Raw genomic sequence first — 27,633 nt, forward strand, 5'->3', positions numbered from 1 at the left:
TCAAGTGTGTGTGTGTGTGGGGGGGGGGGGGGGGGGGGGAGGGTTGCTTCCTTCATTATAGACTTGGGGATCATATGCAAATCTGGGAATCTTGTGCTTTCTGCAAATTTGAATTTTGTTAACAATTCTTCAACATTCATATCTTTACTACATGTAACTGCACAATTTATATGATGTTTATTTAATAAAAAAAAGTTGAGCATAGTACAAAGTGCATTACAATATGATACAAGTTTGTAAAAACTGTACATAACAAATAATGAATGGGCAAAATGGTATCACATTTAGCTCTTTGAAATAACATTTTTTTCATAATGATTCATGTTTCACTAATAACTAGGACTTTAAAATACTGAACATTAAATTCATGGGGAAAAAATCGATTTCTCTCATGATAGACAGATTAGGCTATTATTAAAAGTAACAAACCAAGGATAACAAAATTTTAGTAGCCCTATGTAATCAACAACTTCCTGTGTACATACAGACATTTAATATTGCTATATCCATTGTTCTTATAAAATCAGATTAACAGGTACAGGTACAGGAACTGAACATTCTTATCAAAGGGTAAGAAACTGAATTCTTAACATTCTAGTAATCTCTTTGTGTCCCTAATAAACATTAACTAAATTAAGATCATTGATTTCATATTTGAAATATGAAAAATGTATTCATAAAGACCCAAAAAAATATGATTTTATTTATACTTCTGTAACATTTGTTCATTTACAGTTTAATTATCTCCCCTTGGCAGTTTGATCAAGTTAATCTTTGGCTTTCTTCAGCATACTCATAATGGCTTTTCCCTTCTTCTCCCACACATTAAACTCGTCCTTGAACTTTTCTATGGTAGGTGGCTCCTCCTGCAGTTGTTGGAGCGTGACCATGGTGTCGTATTTTGGGTTGTCACGGAGCCACTTAGACAAATGAATCTGACACTGGTCACTCTCCTTGTTACGGTTCAGTGATTGTAAAGTTGCAATCAGTGTGTCAAAGCAGACATGGACCCACTTCAGATAGACCCCACAATCTGAGAAATAAAGAAGAACTGTATTTACAGAGGTTCTTAACATTCAAAGCAGCACATGCAATAATAACTGGATAAAGTATCAGTTTTCTTGGCAGAGCTGAACAGTAATATTTTTCAGGATTGAAAACATTTCTAATGACTTTAGTGGTTTATAAACTTTATATGAATAGAATATATGGGTTTCCATTGATGCTCAAAACAAAAGAACATGTACTATGCCAGATATGAGTTTTGAATGTTTTGCGGTTACATACAAAATTGAATAGAATACTGTAGATCATGATATTTTCCTGACACCTTATTTGGGAGTTAAGTATTTGGTATCTATAAGATAGATAAAATTTTCACAAATTCTGGTTAATGGTTGCATATTATATATACTAATAAAAATTTACTTGAGAATGAAATTGTTGCTAGCACACCTTCTCTTGTAGTTATGCAAAAATAAAGTTTTAATGAATAAAAAAGTGATTTACAGTATATCAACGAGAGAGAGAGAGAGAGAGAGAGAGTACCTGGTGCATTCACTACTTGCTGCAGGAAATGGATAGCCTCCCTTGGTTTATCCATGATCTTATAGAAGGTGCCCAGAGTGGCATTAGCTAACATTAAGAAGTAGCTATTCTCTGGCTGACAAAGTTTCATGTACAGAACACTTCTCTTCAGCATCTCCTCTGCCTGCTGAGTTCTACAACACAATTAGGAAACTTAATTAAAAGACTAACAACACTGATTTAGGTGTACATATACATAAAAAGATTCAGTCAAACATACAATCCAAGGTAGAATTAGGAAACTAAGCATATTTTGGATAAAATTAACAATATGATCCTTGAAGTTTTTTTTTCCCTCTGAAATACTCATGTAATATTACTGGGTATCATGAATGTTCTATTGTAATAAATTGACTGATCCATTTTATTTATTGATATCCAAAAGCTTACAGATCTTTTTGTTTATTGACATCTCAGACCTGAGAGATCTTGTTTGTTTGTTGATATCTGAAAGTTAACTTGTTCATTTCTTAATTGATACATGAGAGCTTGTGCTCCGTCTTGTTCACTGATATCTGAAATATTATTGTCCATGTTATTTATTGATATCTGAAAGCTTACTGGTCCATTTTGGAGTAGACCTGCCCCAGCAGCAGACACATCTGAGCGGTCCGGAGGCTGATTTCTCCGTAAGTGGATGATGCAATAAGCAGTGCCTGTTTGGCCTCAATTTCTGCTTGTTTCAGGGTCAGTTCCTGGGCCTCCTTTGATGTGTGAAGTGCTTTCCACTGGAGAGCTGAGGCTAAACAAGTAAAAAAAATAAATTAGGCATAAAGTAGAAAAAAATGTTTTAATAAACTAAAATGAAAAAAGGCAAACTGGGACTTAAAAACATTTTCCAAATATTATAGACCACATTAAACAGTTATGGCCAGGCCATTGTTATTGGTAAAAAAACCCAAAAAGAACAAAAAATTAGGGTAAAACAAAGTCTGCCTTCAAAAGAGAGACAAATTTAATACCTTAATTCCAATACAATACTCAGCCCATCTCTGTCATCAGAAGATGAAGAATCAACTGATACTGACCTGAGGTGTGAAGGAACATAGCCATCATTCCGTGGTACTGATCAGGGAGCTGAGCCCGGGCAATCCTTAGGGCCTCAGTAGCGTGGTGATAATAAGCCAGGTCCTCAAAGTCCTGAATGACCAGCAGGGCCTTACATACTGCCCGGTGGGCCAAGGCCACATCTATGATCTCACAGCCATAGGTTTTCTGGGCAGTCCTAAGTGTATACTGTAAAAAAAAAATCAAAGTACTGATACAGTACTGAAAGACAGGTTAAAAACAATAAATTTCATGATTTTACAAATTTCATTATTGGTGAAAATTTTTATAGGCACAGAAGGTATGGAAATACAGATCATTATAGGGCAGTGTGTCCTGCTTAAACTAGACCAGAGACAAAGAAGTTATATGGCACTGTGGGTCCTAATAACTAGACCAGGACACAGAAGGTATGGACATACAGGTCACTATAGGGCACTGTGGGTCCTAATAACTAGACCAGGACACAGAAGGTATGGACATACAGGTCACTATATGGCACTGTGGGTCCTAATCACTAGACCAGGACACAGAAGGTATGGACATACAGGTCACTATATGGCACTGTGGGTCCTAATAACTAGACCAGGACACAGAAGGTATGGACATACAGGTCACTATATGGCACTGTGGGTCCTAATAACTAGACCAGGACACAGAAGGTATGGACATACAGGTCACTATAGGGCACTGTGGGTCCTAATAACTAGACCAGGACACAGAAGGTATGGACATACAGGTCACTATATGGCACTGTGGGTCCTAATAACTAGACCAGGACACAGAAGGTATGGACATACAGGTCACTATAGGGCACTGTGGGTCCTAATAACTAGACCAGGACACAGAAGGTATGGACATACAGGTCACTATATGGCACTGTGGGTCCTAATAACTAGACCAGGACACAGAAGGTATGGACATACAGGTCACTATAGGGCACTGTGGGTCCTAATCACTAGACCAGGACACAGAAGGTATGGACATACAGGTCACTATAGGGCACTGTGGGTCCTAATAACTAGACCAGGACACAGAAGGTATGGACATACAGGTCACTATAGGGCACTGTGGATCCAAATAACTAGACCAGGACACAGAAGGTATGGACATACAGGTCACTATAGGGCACTGTGGGTCCTAATAACTAGGCCAGAGATGCAGAATGGATGAATATACAGATCACTATAGGGCACTAAAGGTCCTAATAACTAGACCAGAGATGCAGAATGGATGAATATACAGATCACTATAGGGCACTAAAGGTCCTAATAACTAGACCAGAGATGCAGAATGGATGAATATACAGATCACTATAGGGCACTAAAGGTCCTAATAACTAGACCAGAGATGCAGAATGGATGAATATACAGATCACTATAGGGCACTAAAGGTCCTAATAACTAGACACACAGAAGGGGAAATGACATTTCACAATTAAAGCACTATGACTTTATATTCTGTGTAGACATATTATAAGTGTTACCTTGGCAATCTCGAGTCCCTGTCTGTCTTGTTTGAATTCACTGGAGAAGTGACAGAAGTGAAGCAGGGCCTTAACGTACAAAGGATGGCTCGTCCCAAAGTGATGCCTACAGAAGTTTGTAAAAAGAAATTAAATTTAGTTAAAACAAATCAATGGATGTATAGAAAATATTGATTTCACAGCGATACCTCAATGATCACAGTCTCAGACTCTCTCTTATTCTTGTAAATACAACAAAGTACTTAATTTATCAATTGTTATATTGGCACTACAGTGGATACTTAAAATTAATAAAAACTTTGTACAAATAACAATTTATATAACAGATTGAAGTTAATATTCAATGTTATTGGACAGAATAAGGTACCTAGCTTGTTGCACAGCTTGAATGGCCAAAGTTTCTGCCCTCTTTATGTTCCATCGAGCGCAGTATGCCATCACCCCTGCACATAGTGCATTCACCACATCAGCAGGGCATTCCTGATTCATGCTCTGAAATGAAGGAAAAAAAATGTAAAAAAAAAAAATGTAAAAAAAAAAAAAAAAAAAAATTATGTTCTCTTAAAAGAATAATGAACATTTAAGAAAAAATTGATTGGTATATGATGATATAAAATTTAGTGTCTACTGATGCTATGGATGTAATAAATTCTATTATTCTAAATAATTGAATAAGATTTCAGAGTTATGGCCCCTCACACTTAGCTAGAGGGATTATGATAAACTCTGATTGAATTCATTATTTAAAGAGTATATCCTATGGGTGAATGTCAGGTCAATCTAAAGCTCTGCATTGTAAAAATCAAACTACTTGATTAAAATTAATCTCATCCTCTGCTTATCCTTCTAAAAGTAACATTAATTAATAGGAATTACTTCATCATTTAGATAACTGGAAAGGGGGATTTTTTAATTTTTAATTATTCATGCTGTGTACATCATTAACTCTCTGTGCCCACCAGAGTGCATAAATACACATACTTTTTTGATTAACATGCAGATTAAATATTTCAAACATAAATTGACAAAAACCAAGTGCAACTGACCTTGCTGGCTTTTTGTGCCCAACCAAAGGATGAAGTGGCAGATCCATACTCTAGCATCAGCGTCGACATCTCTACATAAAATGGAGTCTTATCCAGGACATCCTGACCAAATGACATCATAGAAATCTGCCATTCCATCTCAGTCACCAATCCATATGCATTCTGAACCTTCCTAAAGTCATAGTTCATGTTTCTGAAATGCATCAGCTTGACAAATCCCTTGTATTTGGTGATCCAGGAGTCGACATTGTGGGAGAGGTTGAGAACGGCCAGGAGAATGGTCATTATTCCCTCTGCCTGCTGGAAATAGCCATACTTACCCAGAAAATCCATCAGTGCAAAACCCAGCTTAATGGCTGACTGTGTGGTATCGGACCCAACACGGGTAACATCCATCCCCTCCAAAACCGAACCAAAGGATTGCACAATGTCTATAAGAAGATCTACATCTGATCTTTCTAACATCCTCAGATATTTAAAATACATGTGGTGATTTTTTGTGTCAAATAAAACATCATGAACAGCTTCACACATGCAGAGTTCAAACCCCTCAGGGAGCTGTTTTCTTCTGGCTAATACTGCTACCATCTCCAGTTTTCTGATCTTTTCAAACACAAGTCTCTCTTGTTCAAGCTGAGCTTTGTCAAATTTGTTTTGTGAAGTTTCAAGTTCTCTGAACTGATCTTCAGGAACCTGTTCCCCAAAGAAAATAAAAAATAATTTAATATCACTAAAGATAATAAAATCAACTTGAATAATAATTAATCTATTTTTTAGTACTTTGCGTTGCTAAAAGTTTAACAGACATATATCATAAATATTTTATTTTGGGGTTCAGTAGCAAAAATTAGAAAATAAACCAAATTCATTAATTTTAAAAAGGAAGATTTGAATGATATATCTCTGTTTCATCTCCAACCTGCAGAAGGGATCTGAAGTTGTCAGGGGTCGCCACCCACTGCTGGAAGAATCCTTTGACCAATGTCATGGTGGTGTGTGGTTTGTCACGGCTGACCAATCCTTTGTCATCTCTTTCTGGTGCGTTATCTCTGGCCCCCTTCTCCATCATTAACTCCTCCTCCAGTCTTTTCTTGGTATAGTTACGGCCCTCAGCCCTGGTCCTTCCCTTCTGTTGATCTGAGTTGGAGATTTCTGGCAGTGGTTCGTAATGTGGCAGTTTCATGGAGGCTGTGGAACTACCGCTGAATTTTGAGGATTGAGATACTGGACGGTGAATGACAGTGTTATCGAGGAACTCTACGAGTGAGCGATATCGCTTCTTTGTCTCAGCATTAGCTCCCTCTGGTGATAAGATAGATTGTCTAAATATGTTATACCAGTCTGGTACATGTGTTTTAGTTGTTACAATGTCTACGAGTCTCCTAGCTTTGTCTGCTGGTGTTGTTCCTCTGTCTATGCGTTCACGGTCAAATTCAGATATTAGTCCTGTCTGCAGTAAATAGTTAATGATATGTTCAGTTCTGAGTTCCTGCACCAGAGCAATTCTGTTGATTCTCAATCGCATTATATTTTGTCGGTCCACACCCGACTCACTGTGTAAAGACTCTGTCATCCTAAAAATTTTAAAACAAAACTGATAGCTCTAACACTGTCTTAAGAATAACACTTGTTAATTTTAGTAGGCTACATTTTACAGTTTTAGAATCTTTAAAACAAATTAAACAAAACTAAAATGATTTGGATAAAACTGTAATGTAAAAGTTTTTAAATTTATTATTTCCTCTAGTCTCTAAATTATTCATAGCGTAATTATTCTGTATTCAACATAAAATGGTTTCGAGCACCTGCAAGTGACCCTAGCAACCATACATTTTCGGTGTTTTTTCAAATACTATAGAAAATTATTTCTACTTCAATTGATTAAAAAATCTATATGCATAAGTACTTTGTGCTTACATTTTGTGTGAAATATATTATCCAATGTTTTGTTCTAAATCTTCAAAACATTTCGCAGGGTTGCCGAGCTCAACCAACTTGTGTTACACGCGAGTCTCTTACCGGAAGTGAAGAATGAAATCGTAACACGCGCGTATAAAGTAAGAACAACATTGACAGACGAAACATGCTGTCTTTGATACGACATTCATCAAAAGTATGTAGTCATTCGCAAGAGTAACATCGATACAGTATTGTTTTATATGGTTTTACTCTTTGATAAAGCTGAGAAAATGTAGTTAAGTCAATATGATAATTTTTTTACACAGTCATGAATGTACTTACACAACCAACCATCAAGTATGATCCATGATCATGTCATGCCAGCATGGGACTTACATGATTTTTTTTGTTTTGTTTTGATTAGTATAGTTAAATACTTAAGAATGCATGATTTATTAATATCCAGTATTTATCTGCCCGTGTTATTTGACACAAATAACTATGTATTTCTCTGGTATAAGAACAAAATCCTACCTTTCCTTGAGCATGCCTGATGGTGAGTTTAATCCTCATCTTTAATATTTCAGTTTCTCTGTGATCATTTACTGCGACCAGTAGGATGTAGATTTTACCGAGTTCCTATTGTCATAGAGAAGGGGGACGGAGGAGAGAGGGCGTATGACATTTACTCCAGACTCTTGATCAGCAGGATAGTGTGTGTCTTTGGTCCAGTAAGTCTTCTTAGATAGCAGAAAATGATTAATTTTGAGCAGTTTTATTTGACAAGTTTTGATATCATACCATTGAATGCATGTCTGATTGAATCAAGTCTGGAAGGAGTAAAGGATTCTATTCTATTCTTTTCTTTTCTTTAATATCCATTCTATTCTATACTAGAGTTCTCAGAAACATAAAATAAACTGAACCTCTCTCCACTTAATCATTGCAACACTTTTCAATTAATGAGTGTTTAGCAGGAAGGGAATAAATGTAATAAACCATATTAAGACTTTAAACCTAAAGTGTACAGAGATACTTCTTTCTGAATTACTATCTGAACTATCTACACTCTGGGGAAACCTGCCTGACTGCAGCATTCTCCCTCCTTAAATGTCACCTTGACCCCTAAAACTCTGAACCAATTCCTTTATCTTTTAGCTGTCACTTCCAGAGCATATCAGCATTTTTCGTTTGCTAGTGGATTAATAGCTGAATTGGTAGAGCAGCTGACTATAGTTCAGGGTGCATAGGGTGGAATCCTGGCCTTAAAATAACAGCTATTATTATATGGCTTTTGTTGCTGATTTAAGCATGTGCTTTACACAACTTTTTTGTCACCTGCTTTTGCAAATGCAAGGGGGGATAAAATGTCATTAATCTATCAGTCTGTTTATCTGTCAGTCACAAAAACTTTAACCTTGGTCTTAACTTTTGAATGAGAAAATATAGGGCTTTCATATTTCACTTTTTTAAATTCCAACATTTAAATCTTTTTTGTATGATGGACTGACAAGACAGGAAAAACAGACATGGAAGTTACAACATGCCATAAATAATTGCATCCCAACCACTAAAACACCCACGCGGCTAGGATAAGGCTGTCCGAAGAATGTCACAGTGTACCAGCCGTAGTAACTTCTCTGAACTACCTAGATATGACGTCATAATGGCATATGACGTAAAGTCACTGCAAGTTTGAGCAGACATGACGGGGAAAGTGTCATAACTTTTGCATTCCTTTCACATCACATGTAGAATATTTTTAAGTTGATGTTAAATTCATGTGTCTTGATTGATGGTGAATATTTGCAGTATAATATCGTTATTCCTTTTTCTTGTTTAACATTTACGTATTCAAACAATTACAAAAAAGAATGTGAAATGCCCCCTTTACACGTCCGTAGACAGAGTAAGAATTTATAAATCTTACATACATTAGACCAGCACAAGTGAATAATAAGGATTAATTGAAGATATTCTGTGTGAATCTACTAGAGAAATGTGTCCTCTACCTGAATTTTGCTGGGGGATTGTATGTAATTAATCACATTACGTATAAATTGCTATGAAGAGTGGAAAAAGACCCCTTGTATGTGGGTAAGTTGAATTTCTTGTGAAATATTTTCTTAAGAAATAAAATTCAGACTTGCCCCCAGCACTTTATATATACCCGAGAATACGTTTAATTGATTTATGTAATAAGCCGTTCACAATAATTTTGTTTTTCACTTGTGCCGATGCGATTTTTGTGCAACATTTAAGAAAATTTATAAGTGTCCGTCACGTGATCAACACAGTCATGTGACATCACAAACATGCTTTTTATAATGCCTTATTCAACTCTTTTTACAACTTAACTGTGTATGTATACATAGATTACAAATTAAAATCAAAACATAGCTCAAAAATAAAATAGTATATATCTAGTGCATATTAAGCCTTCGGACAGCCTTAACATAGCTGCGCAAAGTGAAGACACCATTTCTTTGAATTTGCCTGTTGCAAATTAACTGGTTATTCATCTGCTTTTCTAGTCTTTAGAGTATTGTATTTTTGAGTCAACAGGTTAGTGAAAGTATCTGGAAACAATGTCAATTATAAAATAAATGGGCTGATTTTTATTTTTTTCCCATATTTTTTTCAGGTGACAGAAGAAATGGCATCAGCTGTGGTGGCCCAACTTCTCTTCCTTCAGTTTCAAAACTCCAAGGAGCCCATCCACATGTACATTAATTCCCCTGGGGGGATCGTGACACAAGGGCTGGGGATTTATGACACAATGCAGTATATCTCCCCTCCAGTGGCTACCTGGTGTTTGGGGCAGGCCTGCAGTATGGGAGCCTTCCTGTTGGCAGCAGGTGCCCCAGGAATGAGGAAAGCTCTCCCGAACTCCACAATAATGGTTCATCAGCCTTCAGGAGGTGCTGGGGTAAGTAAAAGGCATCAGGAGATACAGGGGTAGGTTACAGGCATCAGAATGTGCTGGGGTAGGTTACAGGCACCAGGAAATGCCAGAGTAGTTAAGCCATCAGGAGGTGCTGGGTTAGGTTACAGCCTTCAGGAGGTGCTGGGTTAGGTTACAGCCTTCAGGAGGTGCTGGGGTAGGTTACAGCCTTCAGGAGGTGCTGGTGTAGGTTACAGCCATCAGGAGGTGCTTGGTTAGGTTACAGCCTTCAGGAGGTGCTGGGGTAGGATACAGCCTTCAGGAGGTGCTGGGGTAGGTTACAGGCACCAGGAAGTGCTAGAGTAGCTTGGGTAAGTTACAGCCTTCAGGAGGTGTTGTCGTAAGTTACAAGCATCAGGAGATGCTGGGGTAGGTTACAGCCTTCAGGAAGTGTTGTGGTAAGTTACAGGCTTCAGGAGGTATTAGGGTAGGTTACAGCCTTCAGGATGTGCTGGGGTAAGTTACAGCTATCAGGAGGTGTTGTCATAAGTTACAGGCATCAGGAGATGCCGGGGTAGGTTACAGCCTTCAGGAGGTGCTGGGGTAAGTTACAGGCATCAGGAGGTGCTGGGGTAGGTTACAGGCATCAGGAGGTGCCGGGGTAGGATACAGCCTTCAGGAGGTGCCGGGGTAGGATACAGCCTTCAGGAGGTGCTGGGGTAGGTTACAGGCATCAGGAGGTGCTGGTGTAGGGTAGAAGCACTTAATAAGTCATGTTTTGTTTATATGAGCTTTATTTATGCATAATTTTATGAAATGTTTGAATCAATTATGAATGTACCCATGAATGACAATTGGAAGTAACTATAAAAGACATCACTTAATCTATCTTTTCAATTCTTCTCTGGATTGATAAAATTATAAATCTTGATTTATTTCTTAATTTCTTACTCTTTGGGCTTATATGAATATATTAAAGAATTTAAGATGGAAAAAACTTTTTTTTTGTCTTTTCTGTGAATATTTAAGGAATATTGTGGTGTTGTACATCTTCAAATTAACAGATTCGATGCAATGACAACTGTTTTTGTTTTCAGGGACAAGTGACAGATATACAAATACAGGCAGAACATTTACAGAAAGTCAAACGTAGACTGAATGAGCTGTATGTCCACCACACAAAGATGCCATATGAAACCATGGGTAGGACTCCTCTACTTTTGTAATCAGCTGATCTTCTGTGTTACGTCCCTTGTCAGGAGGAGATGCATTTGTTTTAACATATTTGTCAGTTTTTCATATATCATGTCAAAACTCGTTATGCCATCCGACAACAAATTCACAACAGTTGGTCTGTAGAGACGACTATAAATGGTTAGGAGATGGATAAAAATACAGGTTGGTTATAGAATATGTCTAGAATTAGGGGATGAAAGGTCGTTGATTCACCAATGCTGGAAAGTGGCAAAATACATCCCCAAAGTGTGCAGAAAATCTTGCATGGTAAATTGCACTTTATTTACAATACAGGATCTGTAGCGTATGGTCAAAGACTAAAATATAAAACCATAATGCTACAGTTCTGCAGCTATATATATAGCATCTATGGGTGAAAAGGGGGGGGGGGGATTCTGAATTTCATGGTTCCTGTCTCCCTGGGACCTGAGGGTTGGGGCCAAAACCATCAAAATTAGTGCATTTTCAGCCTATGTCAAATATGTTGGACATGACATATGTACAGTGCATCAGGTCTGATGTGACATTTTTTGCATCACACTGGAATGTTCGATGTCTCAGTGTCCTGTTTTGAGTTTTATATTTTGACATCATAAAAATGTTTGTTTTAAGAAAAAATATCAGACAAATCCAAGTATGTAAATGAGTGTGATTAAAACTGTATGGATTGTAACATTTCCTTGGTTCTGCATTTTCCTGTATTTCACTTTTTCACATTAATTAGGTTTTTTGGTTTAACAAAACTTGGTTTGGGTCCAGTACAAAAAAAACCCAAAAAATTTCACATAGACTGCTATCTTCAAAACTCTTCTTCTTTACTCCTTGCAGTCAAACTGTTGGCATGATTGTAACAAGCATTGAGCCCATTACCAAAATTTTAAAATTCATTACCCAAGGGTCAGGGGTTCTGGTGTTAGGGTGGGGCTATGTAGATCATATAGTGAAAATGCATAAAATCTCCCCCCCCCCCCCTGCATATTTAGCAGACAAACTAAGTGCATAGATATTATCAGCAAGGGTGCCTCCTCCAAAATTGTGAAATTCATGGCCTCTGTGTCAAGGGTCCTTTTGTTAGGACAGAGCTTTATTGGTTATAGAGTGAAAATGCATTAATTCTTTGAAAATCTTCTTCTCTGCTGCAGGTTATTAAGCAGACAAACTAAGTGCATGGTTATTATGAGCAAGAGTGTTTCTTCCAAACTGCAAAATTCTTGGCTCCTGAGTCAGGGGTTCTGTAGTTAAGGTTGGGCTCCATTGATCATATAGTAAAAATGCATTAATTCTTTGAACATCTTTTTCTCTACTCCAGTGTATTAGGCAGAAAAACTAAGTGCATAGTAATGATAAGCAAGGGTGCTTCTTCCAAAATTATGAAAATCATCTATCCTGGGTCAAGGTTCTGGAACTAGGGCAAGGCTCTTATGATTATATAGTTATCTTTGAACATCTTTTGATCTTGTGTATTCAGCAGACAAAGTAAGTGCATGGGTATGATGAGAAAGAGTGCCTCTTCCAAAACTGTGAAATTCATGGGCCGCAAGACTGGGGTTCTGTATTTAAGTAGGGGCTCTGTTGTGATCATGTATGGGAATAAAGAGAAGTTATTCCCCTTTGTCCTTCACAAATTGTAATTAATCAATATAAATATTGTAATTGATAGGTGAATAGAACAAAAGAATTACACAAGAATTTGTAAATGTAATATATATATTAAAAAGAGTACTTTCACAGTTTGTAATAGCCAGGTTGACTTGTAAATAATAGATACTCAGTAAATGAAAACAAGACAAAAGTACCTTATATATAAACATTATAATTCAAAGACCAGGAGAGGCCATTATGTATAGGGATTGAGGGTTGTATTATATGTTTAGGTGACCTTTGTGGCTCGAGCCTCTTGTTCACTGCTATCAAACATTGTCATAACCAGCTGTTTGTAAAAAGTCAAAATGTGAACCATATCATAGACTCAGGCCATTGCAGGGAAACTTGAATGTCACACCAGCACCTACTGCAACGTGAATTTCACAGCTTTCACAGTCTATTTCAAAAGATCAATGACTTTTACATTGAATGAACATTTTAGCACGATTAACTCTTTATTATAACCCCCTGCATACAAAGTTTGGGGGGTATATTGAAATCAGCATGTCCGTCTGTCTGTAGACATGATTTTGTCTGGACATGTTCTTAAAAACTTCTGCATGAATTTGTTAGAAAATTTATACAATTTTTATTCACCATATAAAGATGTGCACCTGTTATTTTCATGATAGTTGGACAATTTTTCTTTATTCCACATGTGTTTTATTAAATTTTTATGGACTTAGTCATTTTGTTTTTAGATTTTTTTAAATTATAACTTAACGAGGTTTGCTCCTGAGCTTTTGAGCAGATTCTTATCTTAACCTATATTTCAAAAATTCTGCATAATGTTTTAATTCTTAAATTTGGATTCTACAATGCCAATTTAACTATATTCAGTTAAAACTCCATGATTAAATTCCATACCAAAAGCATTAAGTGAGGAACTATATTGTGTGGCGGAAGGTTTTTTAGAAGAAAATGATCATTTTTTCTCTTTTGAAGTATTCAAAGTATGTTAAGTTTGGATTCCTATTTTTACATGCAGTCTGCACACAGAGTTATTTTGTGCAGTGAACTGTTTTATACTGGTCCTAAATTATATATTAAATAAACTGTCATGAATTCTATCATCATATTTGATAAATATAGCAAATATATTGTGGAAATGAAGAAAAAGATAGCCCTAATTTAAGCTTCAAATTGGCACTATTTTAGTAATATCTAAAAATTAACATCACAGACCCCCACTTTTAATTTTCTTTTCTGATTATATACGATACTTTTAACCATTCTTCTTAAATTCAGTAAAATGTCATTACTTTCAAATGACTTTTTTGCTTGTTAAATTTTAATGCCAGAAAAATGAAAATGTTTGAGTGCAAAAAGGTCAAATAGTTGAACATGCGGAGTAATTCGAAAATTTCTTTGTTGTTACAAATTTTAATGGGTCTATTTAAGATGAAATAAGACTGTGTTTGTTCACCACAATTTATTTGAACAAAAAATATTGAAGGAAAAACTTTAAAAATTGATTTATGTGTAAGACGTATTTACAGTGCAAAAAGGTCAAACTAAATGCTCAGTAGCGCCAAAAGAAGCGCATTGACCCCCATTTTTTGTTTTGTTTTTTAATAAAGCTATGTGTATAAATTCTAAAAATATACTTGATAAAAAAATCTCATTACTTTTGATGGCAGGATCCAACCTCCTTAAATACACATGTACTACAAGGCCTAGAATCATCAAACTTTGTCAGCTGTTGCATCATGGGTACATGATGTGTTGCACATTAAAGTTAGGTCACTGTAACCTTTAATTAAGATGATATGCCCAAATATGGCAAAACCCTGTCAGCCTCATAACTGGAAAAATATTTGGCTTAGAATCATCAAACTTGGTCAATTTGTGTTTATCTGATTTTGTTAAAGAGAAAGCAATACAAGAACATGGAGTCTTCATTTGTCAAAGGTTTGCAATGTCTAATGTGTTTTTCAACTATAAACTTGTGTATAAATTCAATAGTATAAATTATTTACTTTTTTTTTTATAATTTTTACAAGGACCTGGATTGATTATATATTTCAGAACAAATAATGGAACGAGACAAGTATTTAACTCCACAAGAAGCCAAGGAATATGGACTTATAGACCATGTGCAAGAAATAACAGATATACCAAGCCCCAACAACTCCTAGCAAGAACTTTTATGTCCCTTGTGTTCACTTTTATATATATCTTTTCATATCGGAATAAATGCAAGAAAATTGTGATGAAATCTAATTCTTTTTTTATTCAGACATTATATTCATTACTTCGTGTATTTATTATGGTAGATTTAAATTGTCCATTATCTTGTGGAGTCAGATCTCAGAATTATACTGTTGTCATATTTAAACTAAAAACTTTACTTGGAGTATTTTTGACTATGAAGCATTGCATGATGATGTTGGCAAACAAAGACCTCGAATGGCCATGCGACAGAAATAAATGGGGAAGTCTGTCATATGATGAAATATTGTGTTACATGCAATAAGCATAATTATATTCTACTTATGATCAGATTTATTTCAGTAAATAATTTTTTGATGATGTTCCAATGTGTTTGGATCCAAATAAGACATCAAACTAAATTAATGGCTCATAAACACAGCGAGACACAGGAGGGAGAGACTAGTATGTTCAGCGCTTCTCAAAACGGTATGTAACCGGAAATAGAACTCTTATGTAATAAAAATATTCAAATTTACCTGCCATCTCAGCTTAAACTGGTTCACTGCCTCCAGTTATTATGATCAACCCAGGTAAGGGGATTTCTGAACTATGATCAATGCTAAATGAAAACACTGTTGAAAGTTTTATATATTTAATAAAGTGAAAATAAACCTTTGTAAATGATAATAAATAATATTATAAATACATATTTTAAATATACAACAAGATGCTCCCATATGGCAACTTATAGCAAGGGTTAAACTTTTTCATATGCAAATCAAATATGTTGGTACCCAAAGTAAGGCCATGAGTCAAGGAATATACCTGTGAAATATGAAAGCCCTAGCAGCAACCATTGAATAGATGTGGAATTGGTTAAAGTTTTTCAAAAGTAAGTCAAGCATCAAGGTCAAATGGTCAAAATTAATCCCATTGAAAGGCCTTCTCACAAGGAGTACACATGTAAAATATGAAAGCCATAGCACTAATCGTTCAAAAGTTATGACCAAGGTTAAAGTTTTTCAAAAGTAGGTCAACTTCCAAGGTCAATGGATTACAATTGGTGGTATCCAAAGGAAGGTATTGTCACAAGGAATAGACATATTAATTATAAAAGCCCTAGCACCAACTGTTCAAAAGTTATGTCCAAGGTTACAGTTTGCCAAAAATAGGTCAAACTCCTATGCCAAGGTCAAAGGGTCAAAGTTGTTGATATCCAAAGGAAGGTCTTGTCACAAGGATTACATATGTGAAGTATGAAAGCCCTAGCACCAACCATTCAAATGTTATGACCAAGGTTAAAGTTTTCCAAAGTAGGTCATACTTCAAGGTCAAAGGGTCAAAGTTGTTGGCATCCAAAGGAAGTTCTTGTCACAAGGACTACATATTTGAAGTATGAAAGCCCTAGCACCAACCTTTCAAAAGTTATGGCCAAGGTTAAAGTTTTCCAAAAGTCGGTCAAACTTCAAGGTCAAAGTTGTTGGTATCCAAAGGAAGGTCTTGTCACAAGGATTACATATGTGAAGTATGAAAGTCCTAGCGCCAACCGTTCAAAAGTTATGGCCAAGGTTGAAGTTGAGTAAAATTTGGCAAAACTGGGTCAAACGTCAAGGTCAAATATGATGGTACCCAAAGAAAGGTCTTGTCACAAAGAATACACATGTGAAATATGAAAGCCATAGCTCTAACCAATCAAAAGTTATGGGCAATGTTAAAGTTTTTGCGGACAAACAGACAGCTAGACAAACGGACGGACAAGGCAAAAACTATATACCCCCGAATCTTCGATACGTGGGCATAAAAATATATTTCTACTAGGCCTCCAGACTTATGAAAATGATCAAAAATTCTATAAACTAACACTGATATGAATAACTATGAATTGGAAAATACTAGGAAGATGAACTATCATTCTTATAACAGCACGTCAGTTCACTTAAAGTCGCCCGCGTGGCGCAGTGGTTAGAGCGTCTGCGCTAGAGTCGCGGAGTAAGGAGTTGATCCTTACGTCGCGGGTTCGAATCCACTGCGGGACGTGGAGACCGGTCCTTCCAATGAGACCGTATAAACCGAGGTCACGTGTCGCAGTAGGTATTGGCACGAAAAAATCCCTCACTGCTTAATGGCCCTAGGTGCCGAGAATAGGTACAAATTTGCAGCCCTCCACCCGCAAGGTGGTGGCGTCTTGTCGTAGCTGTTTGTTTGGGGAATGAGAGGCTGGACAAGATGATTCTTACAGGGAGAAACGACCACACACCTTTTAACATTTCGACCATTTATTCACTGATCCCAAACTAAAAACCAAAACGTACAAGTCATTATATTCCGGAATTGTGGCCTGACCTCACTTGACCTGACACCATTACTCTACAAGTAAGAGCCTCGGTTAACGTCCCTACGCTCCTTATATACCTCGGCGCCAAGTCAAAAGTATCTCGCCGTGAACCTCTAGCATGCTGGAGTACTGACACCATATACACAACAGTCTCCATATGAGTGAAAACTTCTCGAGAGGGATGTTAAACAACAAACAAACAGTTCGCTTAATCGAGTGTGGTAAAATTTCATTACCTGGTAATTGATTACCATATTACTCATCGTTTGGATATATAGTTTCAGTGAAATGAATGGGCCTACTACTTTGCGTATGAAACATGGAACCCAACAATACCACTGACCCAGTAATACTGACCAATCGCACTGAATGGTTGTTTAGGAGTAAGCAACAACACAAGTTCGTACAATGAGAAATATGGTGATCAACAGTTAAAATTTTAACACGCTAATCAGGCCCGTAGGTAGCAATTTTAGTTAATGGGGGGGGGGGGGCACAGCTATACATTTCTATACATTTTCAGTTGGGGGCACGATCAACTACCAAAATTCCTTGACAAGAGGGGGAACAAGCATATAGTAGCTATGTTTTCTATAGTAATCTATATATCGGCAAAATTATTTGGGGGGGGGGGGCACGCCCCCCCCCCCGTTCCTACGGCTATGCGTTTGATCAAGCAAAGTGACATGCTGTTATTGGATTAATATTACATCACCCATTGTGAACTACCATCAACACTTCAGAGTTTAATTATGGGGCAAAAATGACACTAAATCTGGATTATTACTAAAAATAACAAGCCTAAAAAATAAGCAACATCATAAATATGAAGAATTAACAATAAATAACAAATAGTAAACTAGAAATATGTCCATAAGACACGAATACCTCGCCCGGAGTTCATTAGTAATGCAACATGAAAATCTGTGTAAGTACTAGTATATGAAGTTTGATGAAATATCTTGAATGGTTTACTGAGTTGAATGCAAGGTTTAGAAAAAATGAGGTCAAGGTCGAAGGAAAGGCCAAGGTAAAAAAGTTGATGCAATTCAATAACACTCACCGAAATATATCAGCATATGGAGTTTGATAAAAAAAATCTTGATAAGTAACTTTAAAATTCAGCTACTAGGAAGTACAAATTTGAGAAAAGTGAGGTCAAAGTCAAAGGAAATGTCAAAGTCAAAAATTTCGATGCAATTGAATAGCTTTTCATCAATATGTATAAGCATATGAAGTTTGATAAAAATATCTTGAATAGTTTCTTAGAAACTGAGCTATACTCTTATTTAAGAAAAGTGTGGCCAAGGTTCAAGGAAATATTAAAGGTCAAGGTAAGAAATGTTGATCAAATCGAATAGCTCAAACCAACATTTATCAGCATGTCAGGTTTGATAAAAATATCTTGAGAAACTAAGCACAATTTTTTGAAAAGTGAGGGCAAGGTCAGGAAAGGTCAAGGTCAAAAAATTTTGATGACTTTGAATTGATGACTCACCAATATGTATCAGCATACCTGTAAAAGGTTCTATAAAAATATCTGAAATGGTTTCTTTGAAACCAAACTTAACACAAATTTTTGAAAAGTGGGGTCAATGTCCAAGAAATGGTCAAGGTCAAAAAAATGTTGAAGCAGTTGAATACCTCTCATCAATGTGTATCAGCTTTTGAATTTTGATAAAAATATCTTGAAAAGTTTCTTTGAAACTGAGCTAAACACAGAGTGTGACGGAAGAAAGGCATGGCTATAAATAATAGAGGGATTCTTTCAAGCCCACAATGTGTGAGTGTGAATGTGGTGGGACTTTTGAACAATACACCTAGTCGTAGGCGTAGTCATCGATCATACAATAGTTATACATGATGCCTTTTTTTATCCACTTTTACCTTACGTCAGTAAACAAGTCGGACTTCGTCACATCCGCACTAAACTTAAAGAAACTAAAGCAAGTCCATGATCATGGATGTTGCCCAGCAAAGGCTCTAAATGCTACCACGTATGTCGGAAGACAATAATTCTGATTCAACCCGTCCATTCCCTAAGCTTAGATTTGTCAACAAAGGAATAGATGCTGCGAAAATTAGTAACATATTTTATCATTTAAAAGATTCAGTCTTGCATGCATTCCACCATATATCAAGTTGAAGTCTAGACCCTGCATTTCCTACAATTAAATATTCCCAAACTGTCGTTTCCAAACTTTTCAATTATAAACAAACCTTACGGTGCCTTGATATTGAACATCAAACAAAACCCCCTATCTTTTATTCCTTACAAAAATAAATACTGCTCTGAAGGAGAAACGTGCTACAACATATTCTAGAAGTGGTGTAAATAAGATATGGATTCTCAGAAACTCCAAAGAACTTTAAGAAAAGGAGATGGGTGAACATAGCTTGCAGAAAGCCTATAGCTTCAGATATATAAAAATCATGTTAAATTTGTGGATTTTGTATTCAGAGTAACGTTCTCATTATTGAAGTTTATGAAATTATGATAAAAAAACTTTTCTGAGGAAAATTTTCTCGGCAAAATTTATTCTTTTTTTTTTTTTAAAAATAATGTGGTACTCGTTGGGTTCGAATCCTAGAAATAAAAAACCTGAGTAACATTTTCTTTCGAGAATAGCACGCTAACCACTATACTACACAAGTCCTGATGAATAGTGGCATTTAAATCATATTTTTTGTCCTCTTTAGTGTGTGTATAATGTTTCATAGGCAAATAATTTCAATCTTTGTGAGATTTTTGCAAATTGTAGAGATTTTACATAAAGTTTATTTTAATGTTAGATGAAATATCAAGGAAAATTTTGATATAATTGAGATTTAATTATTCACCTTCATGTTTGTCACACTATAGGCTTTTGGCTCGTCATGTTCACCCATCTTCTTTTTAAAATCAAAAGTCAATAACAATAAAACGTACGACTTTTTTCCCTATACACTTTATACAACCATTCCTTATGGTGTTAGGATAGGGCCATTTGCAAAAGCTCAACAGCGCGTTCAGAAAAACACGCTATCGCGCTAACACACAACACGCCATCACGCTAACACAATTATACAAAACACGTCATTGCGCTTATACACAACACGCCGTGGCGCTAATACGCTTTCAAACAACACGCTGTTGCGCTAACACAACTTTACACACCACGCTGTCGCGTTGTCACACAACACGCTGTCGCGCTAACGCAAGTTTACACAACGCACTGTCACACAACTCCCTTACACAACTTTGTGATAGCGCGACGGTGAGTTGTGTGTTAGCGCGACTGCGTGTTGTGTGTTACCGCGACGGCGTTTTTTTCTGAACGCGCTGTTGAGCTTTTGCAAATGGCCCTATTCGGACACCATTATTCCTCACGATAACTTGATAAAAAAATTAGGCATTTTAACATAACAGACAACTGCTTCTTCAAAAAAAAAAAAAAAATGGAACTCGTACATTTTGGTATCTTGTGATTGGTCATTAACAAAATTACTTTATTAAAAATTACTCTGACTCTGCAAACAAGTACTTTGAAGGTGATACTAAAGGGATGCTGGAGTTCCAAATAGACAACATCTATGTAGACTTACGATACCAGGTCTTCCAACAAACTGTTGGAATTACAATGGGAACTTACTGTGCTCCTTTATAAGCCGACCTGCTATTATATTCCTATGAAGCAGAATTTATTCAAAAACTTCTACATGAAAAGAAGAAAACACTTGCTGTGGCCTAAGATATATCGACGAAGTTTTATCAATATAACAATTGTTACTTCCATTCATATATCCACTCGATATATCTCAGTGAACTTGAAATAATAGGCACAGAGTCTGTCTCGTCTGCTTCTTATTTGGATGTTTTACGGACTATTAATGATAAGGGCAAACTAACAACTAAATTATATGAAAACGAGACAACTAAATTAAATGACAAACGAGTTGACTTTAGCTTTTCCATCGTCATCTTTCCTGATTTATGTAGTAACATTCCGCTATCACTTGTATTATTGTATACATGTATGGTGTTTACCGCTATGTCTCCCAGCTTATTCGATACTCAAGAGCATGCTCTGAGTAAGATCAATTTTTAAACCGAGACAGCCTACTGACAGATTAGTTGATGTTACAAGGATTTCAACAACCTCGTTTAAAATCAGCATTTCCTACCTCTATAATCGTTTAATGACCTTGTTTTTAAATACAACCAATCGTTGGGTCGTGTTTTGACTGATATATTTCATACCTATTGTTAGGCCTTTGACTTTACACTAATTTTGTCTACGGAATATTCCGTCTACCAGCTCACGGAGGTTGTGACCGGTCGATAGGGGATGCTTACTACTAAGACATCTGATCCTCCTCTGGAATTTCCGGGGGTTTGTGTTTTATGCTCTGTTGACATATTTTTAGTGTTTTTTGAGATCGATCACTGTTCGTTATCTTCACATTTTTTCATTATCTGCCTAACGAAAGATATTATCTTTTATATAATGTTTTGAAAATATAATCAAACGCTTTCATAGAAATTTTTTTAATTAACCAAATTCCAGATAACGATTAAAACTTAGGAACAATTTCAACCTGAGATACACTGTAATTATGTAATTCATGCATTTGTGTAGCAGTCAAGCAGAGTCGATCGCCAGTGGCCAGGGAACTCAGTAGACTAGTAATTCAGGGGACTGGGTTCGAATCCTGCATGGTCTGGTGACTCTGGTCCGTCGCATTTTTCTCTTTGCCGGTTACGCTTATATATTATGAAATTGAGCCCTTTGCAATATTTACAGGCTGATTCTATTGAACATGTAATTCAATGATCAATGAAATTTACTTTAATAAGTATAGTCTTTATATCTTTTAGACAGTCTAAGAAAGATTTCATTTTCTTTTCCTCTAGATCTCTAGATCTGGTCGTATGACAGGAGGAGTTCTTTATATACTCAGGTACAGACCTCTCTCTAGATAATAAAACCAGTGTCCATACGTCACTGAATATCTAGTACTACAGCCCTCTCTTAAACTATCACCAAAGAATTGATGTCGAAAATATGGTGAAGATGCGTACATATATATCTCAAGATGCGTATATATATATATATATATATATATATATATATATATATATATATATATATATATATATATATATATATATATATATATATATATATATATATATATATATAAAATTAGGCAGACAATTGTTAAACACTTGTATTTAAATCTGAACCTTGTCCTTGGTAAGACATATATTTAACTACCTGCTTGTTTCCTAATTGGATTTTAGTCTCTTTACCTGCCTTCCATGGGGATCGATTTTGTTCAGAATATTTAATCATAATAAACATCACAAGTCTCTGGTACAGACACCAGGATTGGTTGTATTACTTTCTTCTCTCTAATTTTAGCTTACAGTGATTAAAAACAGAACTTCAAAATTATTCCTGCGCACATCTCACAGAATTCAAACTTTAATCTTTTACTTAAAGATATTTTTGGTTGAAAATTAGATCTCAGAATAGAAAATACATGTACATTGATCAATTTTTAATGCATCAAATAATGTCTATAAAGGGAACATTAATTATCGCTCTGCATGTGAAATTGAATACAGATTCCAAATTAATTTGTAACTGTTATTGGTTAGTGGTTATTTTCTTTTTAATAATGTAAATACACCTTTTGATAAGGCAGATATTATACCATTCCATAGGCGCTCCCCATTGTACACGACGACATGGTAGGTATACCTATTAAGTCCATCACTCTACTATAAAATCAATAGGAAAACGTAAAAATAGCAAAATGCACAAACTACCACGCGTTTACAGTTTCATTACAAACTACGTAAACAAACTTGATAAATAATTACAATTGTGCCCCGTCATTTATAACATCTGATGTCTAAAACCTTCGTAAAGATTTTAAATTCTTATTCACAGAATTTTCGTGTATTCAACTGATTTCTTCAGAGAAAATGTCTTCGTTAAACTGGACACCTCATTACGGAGCGATCAGCTTGTCAATAATAACAAAAGGGGAAATATGAATCCAAATCGAACCCGATGTAAATAGACCATTAGCATCAATACCAAATTTACATAGGTCACAAAGCAGGATATAGATAAATCAATTGTTCCCAAAATAATACGAAGATGAAACCTGGGCTATTGGAGACAATTTCCCAGAAGAAATTCTATACACGGAAATTCTGAGAAAAGAATTTAAAGTCTTAACGAAGGTTTGAGAAAGTTTTATGGAGAGGAGGGGTGGGGGGTAGGGATGCCCTATACAGGCCTGTTTAGACGGTGATCAGTGTGTGAAGTCAGGCATGCATTTTGTGACTACATGTATTTGCGCATTGAGATTGAATCCATTTTTGAGTCCCTAACCCTGTTACGATATCTTATACAATATAGAATTTCAAACAACGAGCGTGAAGAAAATAGTAGTATATGTATTTATATTTATAAATAATTACACAAGTAAGAAAAGGTGAGATGAACATAATACAAGGAATAAAACAAAAAATCAAATCGTTGAAGATTTATTTTCTCTCCTTACAACCATTTATTTCGGGCTTTTTATTTCAGTATTGAAATAAAGGTTATACGATGTGGTGAAAATGGATATAGAATTTAATTCACGACTGGGACATTTTTTTTATTTTTCAAAATTGCAAATTACAAGCTAAATTATTACCAACACCAACAACAAAACAAAAATCATGTCTCACGAGTGAAATAAATTCCATATCCAACTACAAAATATTGGATTTTTTGTTTATTACATTTTCTTCGGTTTTTCTCTTTAGGGAAATTCAAAACAATATTGCGAGGTGAATATAAGACTACATTTGTATATATATATATATATATATATATATATATATATATATATATATATATATATATATATATATATATATATATATATATATATATATATATATATCTATATAAGAATGACTCAAAAGATAAAGACTTTACTAGATTTGAACAATTATCAACTTTATTTTTAGAACTCGTATATTATTTTGAACTATAAAATAAGAATTAATTAAATATTTCTTGCTATGCGCCACTGTGCGATTGACATGTACACGTGTAGTCCGGTTGTTATTTTCACATTGTAAAAATAAACTCCTACATGTATTTTCACAGTGGACAAAAACATCTAAGAATATCAATTTTATTCAAAGGATAAATTACAATTTTTGGAAAGCTTTGTTTCAGATTTTTTTTTCCTGATTCAACAGAGACTACAGCCTGATTTTCAGTGTGCCCAAGATCAGAATTATATTCTCTGAAATTGTTCGAGGTTAAAATATTTATAGATTATTTCTGTCCAAAACCCCTCAGATCTATGTGTTTTAACACATTAGATATTATAAAGACATTCCTTTCCAAATCTGGATGTAGAGTTGATTAAAAAAAACTTTTATAGTTTATGTATCATGTATCTTATTTTTTAGTTCTCTGGTACATGTGCTTTACAAACCAAAAGCGAAATTTTGAATAGAAAAATAAAATTATTTTAATTTTACGTCTAATTAGAAAGTGAGAAGGTGCTTTAGAAAAGAGGAAAAAGAGCCTGGTTTCTTGTATATTCATATCAACATACTAGATTTAAATTACTACTCGATTGGTATTGACATTTAGTCAAAAGAGGTGTACTATTACCATCCTCATAACGTCACGGGTCCTCAATCAAATAGTTGCCGTTGGCAACGAGTTGACTCAGGACCCCTGACATTGTGAGGATAACTATTTACCCCTATTCCTGATATTTCTGTAATGAAGAGAAGTCTTGTTTATTAACTGAATATTTAAATACATGTGTATAAGGCAAGCAAGTATTCTGTAGTATGTTTGCCTTCAACCATTTTTCTTAATTTTCATGCGTTTCTTGTTAACGGCGGGTTTACTGAATGACTTCAAGCTTTGCACCTTTTTTGTAGCGTTTCCTTTCGAACACATTATTCACAAGTTGAGGCAAGGGATCCACGTAAAATGATACATGATGGGAGAGCTGTTATTTCTTGCTGAACTTTTTCGTAAATTTGTGAAAGTTATCAGGTTAAAAAAAGCATTTATAACCAAGAAAGCAATCACAATTTTACATTATTTTCAAAATATATATTAAAACAAATCTACGTAGTCTGTATGAAAGCAGTTCGTTATTTGTGTTTATTATGAAAATAAAAAATAATTATGACGAATGATCTTTTTAGAAATTAGTATAGATATTTGAGCTTTCTGAATCACGTTATTGCTCGCTGGTTATTTCTGTACGGCGAGGCGACATTCACCCGAGGGAAGTAAATCCCCATCTCTACATCGGTAGAATGAACACTAATAAAACAGAAACACACCACCTTAAAGATTAAATTTATATAAGAGTTCTAATAAACACTATTTCTTTTCCTGATAAACATCAGTTGTTGATTTATGAACATGACAAAAATATTTTTATTTATATAAAAACAATCAACTTGGATCTACGTTAGAATTCTCTAAATTACTCTATGTACAAACTGTAAATGATTTTGGACATAACAAATAATCTGTCGCAACAGAGACCACATGATGGCCAACAATTCACCCAATTCTAAGTTTCTTTCAAACAAATGAAGATTTCCGTACACTAACAGTTCAGGGACGCCCAGTCGAACACGAATAACGGACTTCACCGAGACGCATGCGTCAATTGAAAATAAAATGACTTAGACGTTGGCATAATCCTGAGAGTGTCAAGTAAAGTTAGATATATGCAACGGAATTCAACAAAGTGCACACATACTGATCTGCATAGAAAATACACACAACGACTGGAGGCTACATCACAACACATTTTCCCTTTAACTTTTCCTTTCTTTTTTGTGATTTTGTTTTCTTCGTCTCCAGTTGGAGACTCATTGTCCGCCGCGTCTCCAACTGAAGAAGCTCCTGAAACAATTCCTTCACATTGTAATTTGTTTTTGCCGAAGTTTCAAGAAAGGCACAATTCCAACTTTTTGCCAACTCGGCTCCCTCTCTTTGAGGAACGTCACGGCATTCTTCGTCACATTTATTCCCTACAAGCATTACCGGAATGTCTCGGAGGTCACCCTTGATTTGAACAATCTCATTATAAATGGGTTTCAGTTCTTCCAAAGACTGACGGCTGGTAATGGAATACGTTAAAATGAAAGCATGGCCTTTGGAGATTGAAAGTCTTTGCATGGCGGGAAACTGGTGACTTCCGGTAGTGTCTGTGATTTGTAATGTACAAACCTGTTTATTACAACTTATCACTTGTCGGTAAGTATCCTCAATGGTAGGAATATAACTCTCCTTAAATGTTCCTTTCACAAACCTCAACACTAATGAACTTTTGCCCACTCCAGCCGCTCCAAAAACCACCACTCTATAGTCATTGCTCTGTTCGGGCATCACGCGCAGGCGCACAGAACGATCCTTTGGTGGAATCTGTCAAAAATGAAAGATTTTTTTTTTTACAAACGTTAACACAGACAGTTATCAGATTAAAATGACTTTAACAAATGATCAGAACCACTTAAAAGTGTTCTTTTTAATATAAATGTAGGCGACCACGCGTGTTTGAATGTCAAGACACATATCTGTCGAGACGTGGACACCTACAGAATAACAAAGGCTTTCATACAAGGATCACTAGAGAGGATTCCAAGTCCAGTGGGAATAATTGGTACTTAATTGATTAAAGTCTGTACGAGAACCGTTTAGATTCTCCAAATGGCCAGTATACAGAATAATTAACTGTCAGAAGCAGTGGCAAAGTTTAGGATGGACAACTTCATAATAGAACTGCTTAATATGGAAACTAGTACGCAGTTGTGACGTCATATAGCAATCAATTGGGCCCAAAGATTGCAATAGAACTTTCAAAGGGGCGTTAAATTACGGGGTGTATTGAACGTCTTGAAATAGGCAACAATCTCCAGATACTAAATGGATCTAGCTAATTGAAAAATGGAATTATCATAAAAGATCGGTTTCAGCTCTACTGGTCTTATAAACAAGAGTTATCTACCCTTACCTGGAGTGCTGTTCTAGAGTTCACATTGGCCGATCCTCGGATGGACATTCGACTCACACCACTCATCGTGCCAGCTAACGTGTCGTCTTTGTTCATCTACAGCAGCTCGCAGCTGATGTCTTCATTCGCCATTTTTTCATCGCTATTCGCCGCTCTACAGAGAAATCGATATACACTGCGCGCGACCTTCGAATAAGTCGGCGTTGTTTGCTAAATTGAGACTGACAACATCGATAAAGCCAGAAAATCGATCGCCTGA

At 35.7% G+C, this 27,633-nt stretch overlaps 3 protein-coding genes across 3 annotated transcripts; 1 reads left to right on the forward strand and 2 right to left on the reverse strand.

The window, feature by feature from the left end:
• Positions 1-193: 193 nt before the first annotated feature.
• On the reverse strand, positions 194-7,160 carry LOC133200792 (amyloid protein-binding protein 2-like). The gene is made up of 9 exons (XM_061336589.1): positions 7,084-7,160; positions 6,086-6,740; positions 5,167-5,859; positions 4,488-4,612; positions 4,121-4,226; positions 2,616-2,823; positions 2,149-2,329; positions 1,549-1,721; positions 194-1,033 (listed from the first exon to the last, which is right to left on the reverse strand). Coding segments are annotated over exons 1-9 (2,409 nt in total). The 5' UTR covers positions 7,086-7,160; the 3' UTR covers positions 194-767.
• A 51-nt stretch (positions 7,161-7,211) lies between these two features.
• Positions 7,212-14,973, forward strand: LOC133200953 (ATP-dependent Clp protease proteolytic subunit-like). The gene is made up of 5 exons (XM_061336767.1): positions 7,212-7,279; positions 7,653-7,796; positions 9,710-9,994; positions 11,047-11,152; positions 14,858-14,973. The coding sequence occupies exons 1-5, from the start codon at positions 7,250-7,252 to the stop codon at positions 14,965-14,967; spliced, it is 675 nt and encodes a 224-aa protein (XP_061192751.1). The 5' UTR covers positions 7,212-7,249; the 3' UTR covers positions 14,968-14,973.
• Positions 14,974-25,693: 10,720 nt separating this feature from the next.
• On the reverse strand, positions 25,694-27,633 carry LOC133200954 (GTP-binding protein Di-Ras2-like). Its single transcript, XM_061336768.1, has 2 exons — positions 27,375-27,633; positions 25,694-26,785 (listed from the first exon to the last, which is right to left on the reverse strand). Exons 1-2 carry the CDS (start codon positions 27,468-27,470, stop codon positions 26,153-26,155), a joined length of 729 nt encoding a protein of 242 aa, XP_061192752.1. The 5' UTR covers positions 27,471-27,633; the 3' UTR covers positions 25,694-26,152.

This window comes from Saccostrea echinata, unplaced genomic scaffold, assembly GCF_033153115.1.
Source record: "Saccostrea echinata isolate AGI-Se365-2 ecotype Australia unplaced genomic scaffold, CSIRO_AGI_Sech_v1 ptg000041l, whole genome shotgun sequence".
NCBI classification, from domain to species: domain Eukaryota; kingdom Metazoa; phylum Mollusca; class Bivalvia; order Ostreida; family Ostreidae; genus Saccostrea; species Saccostrea echinata.

What these genes read in the sequence shown, in the direction of transcription:
- LOC133200792 (XM_061336589.1), bottom strand. An exon ending in CAAGCTGTGCAACAAGCTAG is followed by an intron (nt 4,227 to 4,487) that starts GTACCTTATTCT and finishes AAACTTCTGTAG; the next exon opens with GCATCACTTTGGGACGAGCC. An exon ending in GCAAGTAGTGAATGCACCAG is followed by an intron (nt 1,034 to 1,548) that starts GTACTCTCTCTC and finishes TTTATTTCTCAG; the next exon opens with ATTGTGGGGTCTATCTGAAG.
- LOC133200953 (XM_061336767.1), top strand. Translation starts at nt 7,250, where the DNA reads ATGCTGTCTTTGATACGACATTCATCAAAA. An exon ending in TGATACGACATTCATCAAAA is followed by an intron (nt 7,280 to 7,652) that starts GTATGTAGTCAT and finishes TTAATATTTCAG; the next exon opens with TTTCTCTGTGATCATTTACT. An exon ending in AGCCTTCAGGAGGTGCTGGG is followed by an intron (nt 9,995 to 11,046) that starts GTAAGTAAAAGG and finishes TTTTGTTTTCAG; the next exon opens with GGACAAGTGACAGATATACA.
- LOC133200954 (XM_061336768.1), bottom strand. Translation starts at nt 27,470, where the DNA reads ATGAACAAAGACGACACGTTAGCTGGCACGATGAGTGGTGTGAGTCGA. An exon ending in ACTCTAGAACAGCACTCCAG is followed by an intron (nt 26,786 to 27,374) that starts GTAAGGGTAGAT and finishes CATTTTTGACAG; the next exon opens with ATTCCACCAAAGGATCGTTC.